Source organism: Xyrauchen texanus, chromosome 20, assembly GCF_025860055.1.
Source record: "Xyrauchen texanus isolate HMW12.3.18 chromosome 20, RBS_HiC_50CHRs, whole genome shotgun sequence".
Taxonomy (NCBI): Eukaryota; Metazoa; Chordata; class Actinopteri; order Cypriniformes; family Catostomidae; genus Xyrauchen; species Xyrauchen texanus.
Window position 1 is genome coordinate 43436637 of NC_068295.1, and position 17423 is coordinate 43454059.

General features: G+C 40.6%; 1 protein-coding gene across 3 annotated transcripts in view; it reads left to right on the forward strand.

Annotated features, from left to right (window-relative positions):
• Window positions 1-17423, forward strand: part of ccdc88ab (coiled-coil domain containing 88Ab) — an 80065-nt gene that overhangs the window by 21304 nt on the left and 41338 nt on the right. For all 3 annotated transcript variants that reach the window (XM_052151273.1, XM_052151275.1, XM_052151274.1), the window contains exons 4-12: window positions 69-138; window positions 5898-5956; window positions 6143-6229; window positions 6314-6454; window positions 6829-6998; window positions 9988-10069; window positions 11131-11289; window positions 11367-11513; window positions 11895-12042. In XM_052151273.1, coding sequence (XP_052007233.1) covers window positions 69-138; window positions 5898-5956; window positions 6143-6229; window positions 6314-6454; window positions 6829-6998; window positions 9988-10069; window positions 11131-11289; window positions 11367-11513; window positions 11895-12042 — 1063 coding nt within the window. The remainder of the gene's footprint in view (window positions 1-68; window positions 139-5897; window positions 5957-6142; window positions 6230-6313; window positions 6455-6828; window positions 6999-9987; window positions 10070-11130; window positions 11290-11366; window positions 11514-11894; window positions 12043-17423) is intronic.

The window sequence follows — 17423 nt, forward strand, 5'->3', positions numbered from 1 at the left end:
CCATTCCTTCAGCAGTGTGTTATAGTGTTATGAATCATGATGAAACAGTTGAATTGTGTGTTTTTCAGGAGACGTTACAGCAGCTGGTGATGATGTCACTTCCTGATGTCCTGGTGTTGGGCAGAACTCCTCTGAGCGGTATGCTTCTTGTCATTTTCTAAAGGCTGTGTGGTGTAGTGGCTGAAGATCATCAGGAACACACCGAGGGGCAAATTCACTTAGCAATTGCGCCACTTTTTGTGCATGGTATTTCAATGCAAATACCTGCATCTTATCCACTAACCACATGCAATAAATAGTAGGGATGCACCGATACCACTTTTTCTCTTCTGATCCGATACCGGAAATCTCAGTAATGGCCGATACCGATCCCAATCCGATAACAGTGTTGTTTTTTGCATAATCAATTTAGAATATACATTACTGGGTGGAAATAATTGGGAGTTTTCTTTAATATGTAAAGAAACACAATCCTCTAACTACACATTATTTCAATATAAATGTATAGCTTATTAAGAAACACTTTATTATTAACTAGTATACTGGATAATGTAGCAGCAAAATTAACTGTCTTCAGTAGAAAATAAAACAGTGTGTTTTATTTTTTCCTTTTTTTTTTCAAACATTTTTCAACACATCTGGACTTTAAAGTATTCAGATCTCTTTTTGTTCAATTTAGTTGTAAGTAGAGATGCACCGATTGACCGGCCAGGGACCGGAATTAGCCGATTTTCCACATGCTCGGCCGGACCGGTGACCGGCCGGTCAGCCTCATGTCTTTCCGATTCCAAGCCGGTCCGTTTTGTTGCCAGCGGCGCAGGCAATAACGTCACGGCCGCATGTAAACATGTCATTGACGTGGAAGATCTTCACTGTGTGAGTGAAGAATACATAAAGTTTGAAATGTGTAATAATTGTACGGCCAAAGTAACATTTATAACACCATCACCCAGCTGAAAATGCCCATTTTAAAAAAGAAGCTAGAGCTCAGAGCCAGTCACAAGTCAGCAGCCTCTCCTATCATCCCTTGGTATGAGCAGCGAAAATACTGTGTCCGATACTAAAATCAGTGCGACACACATTGCAAAAGGTAAGGTTGATATTGCTTTGGGATATGAAATTAAATTCTTCCGTCCAGCTGTTGTTAAATTTACATGTGTGTGTGTGTATGTGTGTGTATATATATATATATATATATATATATATATATATATATATATATATATATATATATATAATATTTATTTATTTATTTATTTTCAGCCAGAGTCTTCTACTCCAATCTACCAGTGATGCTTGATTCAACTTCCTGCGTTTAATGTCAACAGAGCAGCTGGGTTTTGGTTGCCAGGTTGAGGTCACAAATTATTAGAAATTTGTATGATGTGTTGATTGTGTGAGTAGGAAGTGTTTCATACATGATCTGGCAACTGGACAACCTCGGAATAATATATTGATGTGATTATTCATATAACGTGGTTTGGGCCATACAAATTACGGGAGTTTCCCGGGAGAAATAAAAAAACGGGAGGGGGCGGGAGATGGGTGTGAAATACGGGAGAATCCTGGGAAAACCGGGAGTGTTGACAGGTATGGTTACAAGCCGATCCCGAAGCAGCAATCAGTTTTACAACTGATATTTGGACATCTAACATAAGCTTAATGTGAATGTTGAGCGTATTGGACACTTCGGTTTTGTTCATAGGCTTGTAATCTTTGGAATTGTTTTGTTAGACGAGAAATAAAGAGAAGAAGGTCCAGTTTATAAAAATAGTGGAAAATGAAATCTGTTATATAAAGCAACTTATTTGCAGTTAATTGTTATTTCTACCTCTTTCCAGTCACAGAGCACTTTATTTTCAGAGTTGTTTAAGTGAGAGAAGATCCTGTAACTTAGTGCAGTTTGGGGGAAATTTTAATGTTTAATAATTAATTTTATTATGAAAATAAAATTTAGTATTGAAGAAAGGTAGATTTTGTTTGTATATGTGGTCAATAATAGTTCTTAGAAAGAAAATCGGAATCAAAAAAATCAGTCTTGGCAGGTCACACTTGTAAAAAAAAATCGGAAATCGAAATCGGTCAAGAAAATTGCAATCGGTGCATCTCTAGTTGTAAGACGTCAGTCCACTTTTCATTCACACAGTTATTTTTTGGAACCCATTCAACTTAAATTTTGTTATAAATTGTAAACAAATACTAATAATGGCTATAATAATAATACATTGTTATTAATATTATTATTATTTACTTTTAATTTTAAATACAACAGAAATATATTTAAGTCGTGCACTTTTTAAACCCTCATGTTTTTAATTTGACATTCTGAACTCTCCAGGAAGTCCTGTAAGTGTAGTTTCCACAGTAGTTTTAATTTAATTAATTTAATTGATCAATTGTCACACATTATACATACATTTCTGCATATACATGGTGAAATTATTTATTTTTCACATATCCCAGCTAAGCTAAGCTAAGCTGGGTTCAGAGTGCAGGGTCAGCCATGATACGGCGCCCCTGGAGCCGATAGGTTCAAGGGCCTTGCTCAAGGGCCCAACAGTGGTGTCTTGGTGGTGTTGGGGCTTGAACCCCTGACCTTCTGATGAGTAACCCAGAGCTTTAACCTAGTTTAATTCACTTCTTATTCAAATTATGGTAAAATGCACCTTTGGTGCCATTCTAAATGCATATTATAAGTGAACCGAACTATTGAGTATCTACATCGGAGATGTTGTTCGTGAGTAGCGCTCAAATATTGCACAACATGTGAAGACTAAAATTGCTGCGGGTGTGTGTAAACAGAACAGCTCCATTCAATAGCACGCTGGAGCTGCGGGTGCATTTTATATATTTACTTATTAAACACAGCCTTTTGTTATTCACAGAGCTATCGCACCTCTTCAAGTGGCTTTGGATAAAATGCATGAGTCATATGAAATGCTTTAATGGTGTTTTAATGGTTCTTTTATGTCATTTTTGGAGCTTGACAGTAACGAACATGACTAACACACAGTATCATCTGAAAGCTTCAGTATCAGAGCCGATACTGATCCAGGTATCGAATCGGTGCATCCCTAATAAATAGTACTGCATCTTCAGTATTTAAATTAAGACGTTTTCATTCTTTTAAGTAAAAGTCCCAGTGAGCGGATAGTTTCGGCGCCGAGCCTATTTTTGCTGCGCGGCTCATGCTGAACTCAGCAACTCTGGGTGTAACAGAAAAATAAAATAATCCGGAGATTGTAGAAAAGACTCAAAAGCAAATAAACTATATTTTAACCAAACCTACTATACACTACAATGTATATACACTGGCAGCCAAAAGTTTGGAATAATGTACAGATTGTGTTGTTTTGGAAGGAAATTGGTACTTTAATTCACAAAAACGGCATTCAACTTATCACTAAGTATAGTCAGGACATTACTAATGTAAAAAACAGCACCATCACTATCTGAATAAAAATCTAGACAGGCCCCATTTCCAGCAGCTATCAATCCAAAACCTTACCCTTGAGTAATCATGCAAAATTACTAATTTGCTAATAGAAAATCACTTGATATTATATCAAATGAAAGCTATTTGGTTCGTTAAATGAAGCTTAACATTGTATTTATGTTTGTTTTTGAGTTGCCACATTATGCAATAGACTGTCTTGTCTTACGGTCAATATTAGGTCAAAAATGGCAAAAAAATAAACATCTTTCTCTAGAAACTCGTCAATCAATCATTGTTTTGAGGAATAAAGGAAAATATACAATGCTTGAAATACGGAGAAACTGAAGATTTCATACAAAGGTGTAACTGCCTTCTTCAAAGACAAGACAACTGGCTCTAACAAGGACAGAAAGAGATGTGGAAAACCAGATGTACAACTAAACAAGAGGAGAAGTACATCAGAGTCTCTAGTTTGAGAAATAGACGCCTCACATGTCCTCAGCTGACAGCTTCATTGAATTCTACACGCTCAACACCAGTTTCATGTACAACAGTAAAGAGAAGACTCAGGCGTAAGGGCCTTATGGGAAGAATTGCAAAGAAAAAGCCACTTTTGAAACAGAAAAAAAAAAGAAAAGGTTAGAGTGGGCAAAGAAACACAGACATTGGACAACAGATAATTGGAAAAGAGTGTTATGGATCTTAACCCCATCAGCCTTTTGTGGGATCATCTAGACTGTAAGGTGCATGAGAAGTGCCCGACAAGACAGCCAAATCTATGGCAAGTGCTACAGGAAGTGTGGGGTGAAAGGTCACCTGAGTATCTGGACAAACTGACAGCTAGAATGCCAAGGATCTGCAAAGCTGTCATTGCTATACGTGGAGGATTTTATGATGAGAACTCTTTGAAGTAGTTTAAGAAGTTCTGAATTTTTTTTTTTTTTCAAATTGTATTAGGTATTGTTCATGTTATTAATGTCCTGACTATACATTGTGATCTGTTGAATGCCACTTTGGTGAATAAAAGTACCAATTTCTTTCCATAAGAGCAAAATCTGTACATTATTCCAAACTTCTGGCCACCAGTGCATGTCTTCATATAAACAAACTAGCAAAATAATTAAATAAAAGAATAAATAAATAAATAAACTGCAGGACATTTGGCCGTGTTGTACATATACAGAGACAGTTTAGAAGAGACGGACCACTGGTATTAAAATGAATGGGAGAAATTGGAACGCCCGCCTTACAGGCAAAAGAGCCAATCACCAAAGTCATCGCCTGTAATCAACTCAAGGACACGCATGCGCATTAGCTGATCCAACCTGAAAAAAAGTGCGGTATACCGGTACTAAAGAACTATCGTGATACCAAATAAATTTAAACAGTACGATATCATCATGTTGTTAATTTCGTACCATAATAAAGTATGCTGCCATTAGCAAAATGTAATGTAATGTGAGTTTTGAGATGAAATCAAAGGCCATTTGAAAATAATAATAAAAAAGACTCTAAATGGCCTAGTGTGATCATTAAATAGCAGAAGGATGTAATTTAATGAAATAATATACAGTCACATGCACCGTGCACCACAGTATGAATAAGAGGTGCCTCTCTGCGCTGTCATCCACACACACACACACACACACACAGGCACGAGCACTCACACAAATGCAACACACACTACTAATACTTGATTTTCATGCAGTGTGTCCAATAGTAGCCACAGATCAATGTGTTTAGTGTATAAACGGCTGTGAACTCTCAAATTAACTCTTTATCTGTTGCAGCTCGGAGATTCATTTTGCAAGTTGCAGGAAGCTTAATATATAGAACCCTATACATGAAGAACATCAAAGATCTTTCAAAATAAAGGTCCAGCAGAAATGAGAGCTCTATTCAACTGATTGTGTGAAATGGAAGACAGAAAAGTATTACTACTGTGTAAATGTTTAATATTCAAAGCAAAGTGAATCTGGCGTTATATGACGTGACAGGCGAATAGCGTTCCAGTGTGGTTCTGTTCACACAGCACAGGTTCAGTGAAAATACTGATGTGAGTACTTAAAATGCACAAGTGTCACTTCGGTTATAGAATGCAGTCATCAATCTCCTTAATATTCCAACTGTGTGAACGTAACTGTATTTAGGAGTTAGAGTGATGCCTGAAGAATTGTCACTGAAATGAAGGAAGCAGCTGCTTATATATATCATCCTTGAAATGTGACTGACAAAACTAAACAAACAAACTCCTCCTGAACTTATGTTTGGAACTTGTATTATTATTATTATTAGGTAATGTATGTGGACAAAATATGAATCTTAGTATGAAGATGTTTATGAGGCAGAACATGTGCAGGTAGTGAGAGATCATTACATTTAAATTCACTCAACAGAGAATTCATGCTGGATCAGTAATTAGTCTGTTGACGTTTATTAATATTTTATGTGTGTGTTTCAGAACAAGCTCTTGAAGAGATGAGGAAGTTATTACTGCTGTTATTGGGCTGTGCTGTACAGGTGACTGAATCCATACAGATATTACATTATCAATACCCTCCATCTGTCAGCACAGTGTATGACACACGTCACATGATGAGTGACATGTTGTGTCACATCATTACTGCATGATCAGATGTGAATGAATGTGTGGAACTGAGTTAATGTACAGAGACACACAAACTCACTGTCTGTGTGTATGTTCAGTGTGACAGGAAGGAGGAATACATCGATGGGATACAGACGCTGCTGGACTTTGACACAAAGGCTGCCATCGCCGCTCACATTCAAGAGGTCTGAATCACGTCACATGACCAACACATTGTTTTAACCAGCGTTATTGTAATATTTATGTGTGTGTGTGTGTGTGTGTTGAAGGTGACTCATAACCAGGAGAATGTGTTGGATCTTCAGTGTCTGGATGAGGGTGAGTGTGTGTCTCAGGATAAAGACACACTCCTGAAACACGTGAGCTTTCACCTCAAACGACTTGTAGACGAGAGAGACCAACACGCTGAGGTACCACACAATGACACAAAACACAACCAAACCAAACACTACAAAACCCGTGGAGTGCTCACTGTGTGTGTGTGTGAGCGTGTATTTATCACTTTGTGGGGACCAAATGTCCCCATAAGGATAGTAAAACCTGACGTTGTGGGGACATATTGTCAGTCCCTATGAGGAAAACAGCTTATAAATCATAATAAATTATGTTTTTTAAAATGTAAAAATGCAGAAAGTTTTCTGTGAGGGTTAGGTTTAGGGTTAGGGGATATAACATAAAGTTTGTACAATATACAAACAATTATGTCTATGGAAGGTCCCCATAAAACATGGAAACCCAACATGTGTATGCATGCATGTGTGTGTGTGTGTGTGTGTGATGTCAGACGATAGTGTCTTTGACTCTGGAGCGAGACTGTGGACACATCTCTCCAGCACTTCATGTCGCTCCGTCACCCGGCGAGTCGCCCAGCATAAGACGCACAGAGAGCGTCCAACATCTGTCTGTAGAGCTCGCCGACGCCAAAGCTAAAATCAGACGCCTGCGACAGGAGCTGTGAGTATTTCAGAACAAACTCACACTGCTGTGTGTTATCATGAACTAATACCTGAACTGAATGATCTTCATCCTGCACTTCCTGTAATGCCTCATCAATACTGAAGTGCATTCACTGTGTTGTAAATTATTCAGCTTCCTCTAAGAGCACTTTACTCACAGCACACAATAGAGCATTAGAGGAAGAGCTTTACATGAGAGGAAATGACTGTCATCTGCATTACTGCTTTTTACTGGAATCCAATAAAGCCGGCTCGTGCACTTCTGTTGTGCATCTGCGCAGATAATTATAACACAATCAAATTGGTAGTAACTTCATCCAATATCAGAAAGGCTGTATATTTAGTAATCTCACATTCATTGGGTGTGTGGTTTGTTAGATATTGAAAAATGTATTGGAGTATTTCTGTTTGCAATACCACATAATGCAAGACTGATATTTATCCATGGTCATTGTGTAACCAAGTGTTTTTTTTTGGGGGGTTCTCCTTCACTTAAATTACTAATTAAATCTAAATTGAGTTGTTTGAAGTTAATGGTCATAATTTATTATATTATATTAAACACAGCATGTATTAACCCACAATGACCAAGAACATTTGCCATTATGTGAAAAGTAAATTAAAGTAAAACAGGAGTGCTTTACGTTCACTATCAAAATCTTCTCTTTTATTTTGGTGCATGCATCATGGCGCTTCAGAAGCAGTTAATCTTCTCCTTTCATCGCACGAGAGCCTGTGTTCCCCTCATTAAAGCTCCTGCTGGAACAAGTGAAAGAGGAACTAATATTACCATCATTCAACACAATGAAAAGGCAGAAAATGTAGTTATAAATATAATAATTCTACTGTATATACAATATTTAGATAGTATAATATGATGCAATAAATATGATGCAAAATAAATAAAATATAACATAAAAATGACATAATTATTCATAATACTTTTAATACTTAAATTAAGCATGAAATTAATAAACAAGTGTAATTGCACTTATGAGTTATAATTTTGACTTCAGTTTGACACTAAGCCTCATTTTTTATAGGGCTATCTATTCTTATATAAAGAATATTTTGTGTAAGCCCTCTTGTTTTAAAGGCCTATTAAAAAACGTTTTAGTTTTTTTTTGGTGTTTTGTATTTTTATGGTCAATTAACCATCCTACAACCTATTTTTGGCAGCAATAACTAGGCAACATCTATAGTTTTACCAATGGGGAAATTCAGTTAACAGTGACGTTTTTTGACAGCTCCTGATAAAAATTTAAATTATTGTGTGACGAGGAGGAGGGTAGGGCCGGGCCATGACTACGCACGACAGGCCAAGGAGAGGGATAAGTGCAGCGGGATGCGGTAGTTCGAGAGAGAGCCACACGCAGCTGCCGTGCGTTTATGTTTTGTGTTTTTTGGTGTACTTTTAAATTTAAATATTACTTTGACTGTTCAGCTGGTTCCCATCTCCTCCTTTCCCATTTTAACCTTGTTACAGATCGGTATTGGCTGATCAGATAACGAGAATATCAGTATCGGCTGTAAAAACCCTGAATGGAGCATGCGGTTTGTAGCTCAGTGTGTTCAACAGCAGGGTAAAATTAGGTCATTCTATTTTAAGCCACTGTGTGCCATTAAACAATCACACATTTCCACTTCCTATTCCAGTCCTTGGCATCATAGATCATGATAGACATTAATTTATTACTGCAGAGACACATAGCCTTATCTGTCCAGGACTTTGCCTCTAGTTAGTGCGTGGAACCTGAGCTCCAGTGTGGGTGTAAAGATAATCGTTCATTTGCGGTTTGAACTTACAACCGTCAGATAACTGGCTCAGATCCACACCACCCCGCTACTCATTACTGCACAATGCCGTGCATCCTGAAAAACCTATATTTTCACAATGCAGTTTTCCAATTATAGAAATGTCATGGAAAATATTATAATAAAACTGTATGCACACAGTGCCTGAAATTCATTTCTGAAAATGGGTGGTAATTCCCAGCTTAGATGATACATATGACTTAGTATTGAGACGATTTATACACTTTGTGGCAGAATAAAACAATCTCACTTTTGTTCATTGTTACCTCTAGTTTTATTCTGATTCTAAAGTATACAGCTTACATTATGAATGTTCTCTTCAGAAACTTGTTTCCCAGCATGACGTGATGCGATCATGTGCTTTATTGATTATTAATTTAGTTTTTTAGTTTTCATTAGTTTTATTCCGTTGCCATTTGCATGTCAGATTAATTCTGACATGCACGCTCACACTAAACTCAACAAGTGTTTAAAGAGCTACTCAATCTGATGCACTAGAGACAGAGAAGGATGCAGTAGAGTTAATTGACTGATTTACTGATTCTGGAATTATTGTCTGATAGAAAGACATTTTATTTTATTTGTTTGTGTGGATTAATTTACTAATATTCATCTACATAATTGTAGTGAATACATTTGTGCGGGAAAAACAATGAACACAGAACTTGCAGAAATTATTCAAATTGTGCTCAATGCCAGCAATCCTGTTTCAAGCACTGACACAGAGTGCAGAATTGTTAGCACAGACAAAATGAATCAGTGGCAGAACCAATCAAAACCTCAATTTCAGTGGATGACAGCATATTTTCCAAACATTCATATTTGCAATTTTAGCTGATATGTGTGACATTTCCAATTAAATGTTAAATATGGATGATTTTATCAGCATTTTTTTGGTCATTGTGCCTTTATTATATCAAATGTAATTATTCTGCCATTTGCTTCAAAGAGTTTTAGCAAGGTCATTTAGTCATATATTCCACAACATGGCTTTAGAAGAGTCCAACAGTATGACATTAAAGGTGTTGGGCACATAAACTGTCCTAAAAAATTATGTGGGAGCCTTAAATTTGATAAAGCACAACGTAAGATTGTAAGCGCAGAATCCCAGTGTTTTGCAATGTTATGTGTATTGTGTAGGTTAAATGTTAGTTGATGTTTTTGTGTTTCAGAGAGGAGAAAACTGAGCAGCTACAGGACTGCAGACAAGAGCTGGACAACATGCAGACAGAAGTCAAGAGACTGCAGCAAGAAGTGAGGCGTTTATGTCATTATTAGTCTTAATGTGTGATGATAACTGTAATTCCTTTAACTACTTACATGTCACAGCTTTACACAGCCAATAAAAGCACAGGCAGTCACTGCACAGATATTTAGAGGCAACTGGAGGTGTGTGGGCACTTTATTCCATTTGTTAGTTTCCTGATTATTCTTTTGGCAGCCTATAGAACCATTCAGAGTTCCTCAGGCCAATTTTGAAGTCTACCAATCAAATTCTAAGGTGCCACCAACTGCTCAAAGTTGACAAATGTATCTGCTTATAACTCTTGAACTCATCTTGGATTTCAATGTAAACTGTTTATTCTCTACTCCACCTACAAATTTGGTTTAATCTTCAATATTGATGAGATAAAATCAACAATGTCAATTAAGAAATAGAAGTCAGGCTTTATTTCGACAATACTTTAGCCTATTGAAATTAAACACTTTGTAGTATTTTTACCTACTTGTAACAACTGACATATTTATTTAACTTTTTTGTAATTTGGGCTTCTTTAGTTTGCTGTGGTCATATGAAGTCCACCGGTACCAATGTTCTTAAGATTGGCCATATTGCCTCTCCACATATTTTAATTTTATCATAAAGGTTGGTATTTATTTAATGCTTTGTTACACTGAAAAAAAAAAAGGTAAGCATCATCGACAGCATGTCCTGGGGGTACCTGAACAGTTTGAGGACAATGCCACCTGATATTGTTATGCCTCTTTGGCAACAGGCAAAATTCAAAGTGATAGTATGGTGTGGTGGCTAAAGATTTTGTTGTGTTGAAGAGTCATGAAGATATGACTGTATCAGTGTGTGTGTTTAATACATGAAATAAATCAACCCACCAAGATTAGTCATTCAAACACACAGTCACATGTCATGAAGTGAAGATGCCAGTATCCTAAACAAGTGCTCTGTGTGTCCGATTCACTGGATAAATAAACCCACCGACAGCAGTCTAGATTAATTCAGACAGATGGACAGACAGACAACTATCATGAAGTAAAAACTTGAGTATCTGAGACATGTGTCATTGTCTGATAATCAGAACTTACAGTTGATGACTGATGCCCGTTCCTTGCGGGCATATCGTGACGAGCTGGATGCACTGAGAGAGAAGGCTGTCAGAGTGGACAAACTGGAAAGTGAAGTGATGCGCTACAAAGAGAAACTGCACGACATCGAGTTCTACAGGACCAGAGTCGAGGTGTGTCATGTGACTATCTGCTCATCAAAGGATGATGGAAATGTAATGTCAGTTATTGATTATATTTAATCATACAGGAGTTGAAAGAAGACAATCATGTTCTACTAGAGACCAAGATCATGCTGGAAGATCAGTTAGAGTCATTCAGAGCTCGATCTGATAAACTTCATGAGTTGGAGAAAGAAAACCTGCAGCTAAAGAACAAAATCCACGACATGGAGATGGTGAGAAAAAAGACCATATATAAACATACACTCCATTAATACAGCACTACACAATGACTGGACACTACCAACTACCTCATCATATGTAAAACAATAGATATAGTGTGTGAAAATGAGGTTTTGTGACACTTTCTGGTTGTCAGCTGTGGAACATAGTTAATGTGATGAACTACACCTGTAGTTACTCTGCAAGGACACCTGTGTGAACTTGAGTGGAACTGACTTCATAAAATCACTTTGACACCAGTTGTTTAGTTCTGTTAGTTCTGAGAACTGTTCTAAAACTTTGATACAAAATTGTTAGAAAAAAAATCTGAAATATGATTATATCTGCACAGCTCTACACTAAATTAGATACTGACATGTGAGGATGTGTTTCAGGAGCGAGACATAGACAGAAAGCGTATGGAGGAGCTGCTGGAGGAGAACCTGATGCTAGAGATGGCCCAGAAACAGAGTATGGACGAGTCTCTGCATCTGGGCTGGGAATTAGAGCAACTATCCAAAACCACACCTGAACTCACTGAAGGTAAACTGATCTAAACCCCATGCCTGAATCTACCGAAGGTGCACTGATCTACGCACTTCACCTGAATTAACAGAAGATGAACCAATCTATACCTCACAACTGAACTCACATAAGACACACTGATGTAAACCCCATAAATGAATACACAGAAGGAGCACTCATCTAAACCCCACAACTGAACTCAGAAAGTGCACTTATCTAAACCCCATAATTGAATTCACAAAGGGATACTGATTTAAAGTCCCACACCTACACTTACCAAAGGTGCACTGATCTAAACCCTTAACCTGAACTCACTGAAGGTCAACTGATCTAAATTCCCTCACCTAAACTTAATGAAGGTGCACTGATCTAAACCCCACACCTGAATTCACAAAAGGTACTTCTAAAAAAGTTAGGTCTAAACTAGAGGTCGACCGATATTGTTTTTTTCAGGCCGATGCCGATCTTTTGAAATCTGGGTCGGCCAATGGCCAATTAATGCTGCCGATTTATTTTGGCCGATATTTGCTTGTTTTTAACCTATTATTTGAACCTTTTATTTGAAAGACAAAATGTAACACAAATAATTACTTAAGATAGACAAAATTTCTCAACAAATACATTTATTGAACACTTGACCAATCTGCACTTGTACATGTAAATGAAAAATGTATAATGTAAAAACATATTGTATAAATAATGTATAACAAATATATTAAATAAACAAAGCAGGTGTTACGAACTGCTCCGAGACACGAAGGTTGAGATCCAAATGGATCTTTAATTAAGGGGCAGTCCAGACACGTAATCCAATATTCAGAGCATCCAAGAGAAGCACAGGTATAACTAGGGATGGGTATCGTTAAGGTTTTAATGGTATTACTCTTACCGATACTGCTTATCGATCTGGTACTTTAACGGTATTCTTAATGGTTCTTTTTGTTATACAGTGGGTACGGAAAGTATTCAGACCCCCTTACATTTTTCACTCTTTGTTATATTGCAGCCATTTGCTAAAATCATTTAAGTTCATTTTTTTTCCTCATTATTGTACACACAGCACCCCATATTGACAGAAAAACACAGAATTGTTGACATTTTTGCACATTTATTAAAAAAGAAAAATTGAAATATCACATGGTCCTAAGTATTCAGACCCTTTGCTGTGACACTCATATATTTAACTCTATGAGTGGGTGCTGTCCATTTCTTCTGATCATCCTTGAGATGGTTCTACACCTTCAATTGAGTCCAGCTGTGTTTGATTATACTGATTGGACTTGATTAGGAAAGCCACACACCTGTCTATATAAGACCTTACAGCTCACAGTGCATGTCAGAGCAAATGAGAATCATGAGGTCAAAGGAACTGCCTGAAGAGCTCAGAGACAGAATTGTGGCAAGGCACAGATCTGGCCAAGGTTCCAAAAAAATTTCTGCTGCCCTTAACGTTCATAAGAGCACAGTGGCCTCCATAATCCTTAAATGGAGGACTTTTGGGACGACCAGAACCCTTCCTAGAGCTGGCCGTCCGGCCAAACTGAGCTATCGGGGGAGAAGAGCCTTGGTGAGAGAGGTAAAGAAGAACCCAAAGATCACTGTGGCTGAGCTCCAGAGATGCAGTCTGGAGAAGGGAGAAAGTTGTAGTAAGTCAACCATCACTGCAGCCATCCACCAGTCGGGGCTTTATGGCAGAGTGGCCCGACGGAAGCCTCTCCTCAGTACAAGACACATGAAAGCCCGCATGGAGTTTACTAAAAAACACCTGAAGGACTCCAAGATGGTGATAAATAAGATTCTCTGGTCTGATGAGACCAAGATAGAACTTTTTGGCCTTAATTCTAAGCGGTATGTGTGGAGAAAACCAGGCACTGCTCATCACCTGTCCAATACAGTCTCAACAGTGAAGCACGGTGGTGGCAGCATCATGCTGTGGGGGTGTTTTTCAGCTGCAGGGACAGGACGACTGGTTGCAATCGAGGGAAAGATGAATGCGGCCAAGTACAGGGATATCCTGGATGAAAACCTTCTCCAGAGTGCTCTGGACCTCAGACTGGGCCGAAGGTTCACCTTCCAACAAGACAATGACCCTAAGCACACTGCTAAAATAACAAAGGAGTGGCTCACAACAACTCCGTGACTGTTCTTGAATGGCCCAGCCAGAGCCCTGACTTAAACCCAATTGAACATCTTCTCTGAGTGTTTGGTGATGGTATTGGAGAAGGTGACATCATCAATGCACTTACTGATGTAACTGGTCACTGATGCTGGGTATTCCTCTGTAATACTCCACTCCAAGGAGGGAAGGAGGACACAGGAAACAGGGCTTCAGATTCACAGGTGAGGCTTTAATTACTGTTTCTCTCACCAGTTTGCTTTCTTATGGCCTTGCCAGACTCTCTCTCTCGACTGGAGGCTCTATGGCTGCTTTTATGCCGCTCTCCCTGTGCTCACTGAAATTAGAGACAGGTGTTAGACATAATTTAGCTCAGGTGCAAGCGCCCTTACAGCTTTCTCTCCCGGACGGGTGCTTGACCACGCCCCTACTGCCACATACCCCACCGCCCAACTCAGGCCAGGGCGCCATCCGGCCTGCCTACCACTCCCCCCATTTCTGGAGAGGAAGTCAGCGACAGCCATCTGCACCCCCGGTCTGTGGACCACCTTGAAATTAAAGGGCTGGAGGGCCAGATACCAACGGGTGATCCGGGCGTTAGGATCCCTTCATGCAGTGGAGCCATTGAAGTGGGGCGTGATCCGAGCAGAGAGTGAAGGCCCGCCCCAGCAGGTATTATTAGAGCGTGAGGACCGCCCACTTGATGGCCAGACACTCCTTATTCACGGTGCTGTACTTTTTTCCCTCAAGGAGAGCTTATGGCTGATGTACAGCACTGGGTTCTTCTCCCCCTCCACCACCTGCGAGATTACAGCCCCCAGCCCTCTGTCTGAAGCTTCCGTCTGCAATAAGATAGGGAGAGAGAAGTTAGGTGCATGTAAAAGTGGCCCCCCACAAAGTGCAGCTTTAACCTACGTAAACGCCTGTTGGCACTGCCCCGACCATTGGACCGGGTCTGGAGCCCCCATTTTAGTGAGTTCAGTCAGCGGGCTGGTGACGTCCGAATAATTAGGCACAAACCTCCTATAATAGCCAGCCAGCCCCAGGAACTGCCTCACCCCCTTTTTGGTCTTAGGTCTTGGGCAAGTTGCAATCGCCACGGTCTTGTCAATTTGGGGACGCACCCGGCCATGACCCAAGTGGAACCCCAGATACCGTACCTCCACACGCCCAATCGTGCACTTCTTGGGGTTTTCCATGAGCCCTGCCCGCCGCAGCGACCTCAGGACCGCCCGGCGTAAGCGGTGTGTGGTCTGAGGATCCGATCCATGAGGCGCTGAAATGTGGCCGGGGCCCCAAACAAACCGAATGGAAGTGTCACAAATTAGTGTAATCCAAACAGCATGGAGAAGGCTGTTTTCTCACGGGAAATTGGTGTCAAGGGGATCTGCCAATAACCCTTCGTTAAATCCAAGGTTGAATAAAACCGAGCAGTACCCAACCGATCGAGCAACTCATCAACACGGGGCATTGGGTTTGCATTTAGACACCGCGTTGACTTTTCTATAATCCACACAGAACCGTACAGACCCATCACTCTTGGGAACAAGAACAACCGGGCTGGACCAATCACTGTGGGATTCCTCTGTTACGCCCATATCAAGCATCGCATCCAATTCCTCCTGAACTATTTTCTTTTTATGTTCGGGCAAGCGATAGCGGCGGCTACGTACCACCACTCCTGGCACGATGTGGTGCTGGATGATGTTCGTACAACCCGGTAGAGGGGAAAACACATCTGAAAACTCCTTTTGCAATTCGGAAACCTCTGAGTTGACACGGTCTCCACTAGTGACCGGGGTGTTATGATTGCGGTTTTTATTTACCTCCGTTCTGAGTTCCGCCCTCTCCGGAACTGCCATGGCCAACGTCACAGGGACCTCCTCCCTCCACAATTTCAGGAGGTTGAGGTGATATATCTGACATGCGCCCCCTCTATTGGTTTGTTTAACCTCATAATCGAGATCCCCCACTCGTCGTGTGACCTCAAAGGGTCCACTTGGCGAGTAATTTAGAGCTCGATGTTGGGGAGCAATACGAGTACCTTATCTCCCAGTGCAAATTCCCTTAGCTGAGTACCCCTATCATACAGCCGGCTTTGACGTTCTTGAGCCTGGAGCAAATTCTCCTGTGTTAATTGCCCCAGTGTGTGGAGTTTTGCTCGAAGATCAAGAACATACTGAATTTCATTCTTACCATTAGAAGGTCCCTCCTCCCAAGCTTCACTGATGACGTCAAGCACTCCGCGTGGGCGCTGCCCATAAAGTGGCTCGAATGGGGAAAATCCCGTGGAGGCTTGCGGGACCTCTCGTACTGTGAATAACAGGGGGTCGAGCCACTTATCCCAATTCCTAGCATCTTCGGGCACGAACTTACGAATCATATTTTTGAGTTTTTTTTTTTAATCATTCCACTAGGCCATCTGTCTGCGGATGGTACACGCTAGTGCGAATTGACTTAATGCCCAACAGTTCGTAAAGCTCGCAAAATGTACGTGACATAAAAGTCGTGCCCTGATCGGTGAGGATTTCTTTCGGAATCCCCACCCGGGAGATTATTTTGAAGAGTGCCCCTGCAACACTACGTGCTGTGATGTTGCTCAGAGGCACTGCTTCCGGATATCGTGTTGCATAATCCACCAGGACTAATACAAAGCGATGTCCGCGTGCTGTCCATTCTAATGGTCCGACGAGGTCCATCCCAATTCTTTCGAAGGGGACCTCAATCAGTGGAAGGGGGCGCAATGGCGCTTTTGGGGTGGCAGGTGGGTTTACCAGCAGACATTCGTGGCACGCCGCACACCAACTGCGGACGTCGCTGCCAATGCCCGGCCAATAAAAACGGGCTATTAGACGGAGCAGTGTCTTCCTTTCTCCTAGGTGACCTGCCATGGGATTATAATGAGCTGCCTGGAAAACCATTTCCCGGTGGCTCCGTGGAATCAACAGCTGTGTTACATTTTCCTTTGTTTGAGCGTCCTGCGTCACTCTATACAACCGGTCATTTATAGTGGCAAAATACGGGTATAGAAGGGCGATGCCCGGCCGGAGTTGTTGACCATCGATTACTCTCACTTGGTCAAAGGCGTGCTTAGGGGAGGGGCGGTAGCCTCTCCCCTTCCCTCATCATTCCGACTTGAAGCGGTCGAGGACGGCCCCGGCTCCGCCTCCCCTGCAAAAGCATCGCACATCTCCGGACACTGGAAGTGGCCCGGGTCTCCGCATGTCCAACATGCCGGCCCAGGCACTACGCCCGTATCTGCATTGGCGGGTGTCCCCACCAC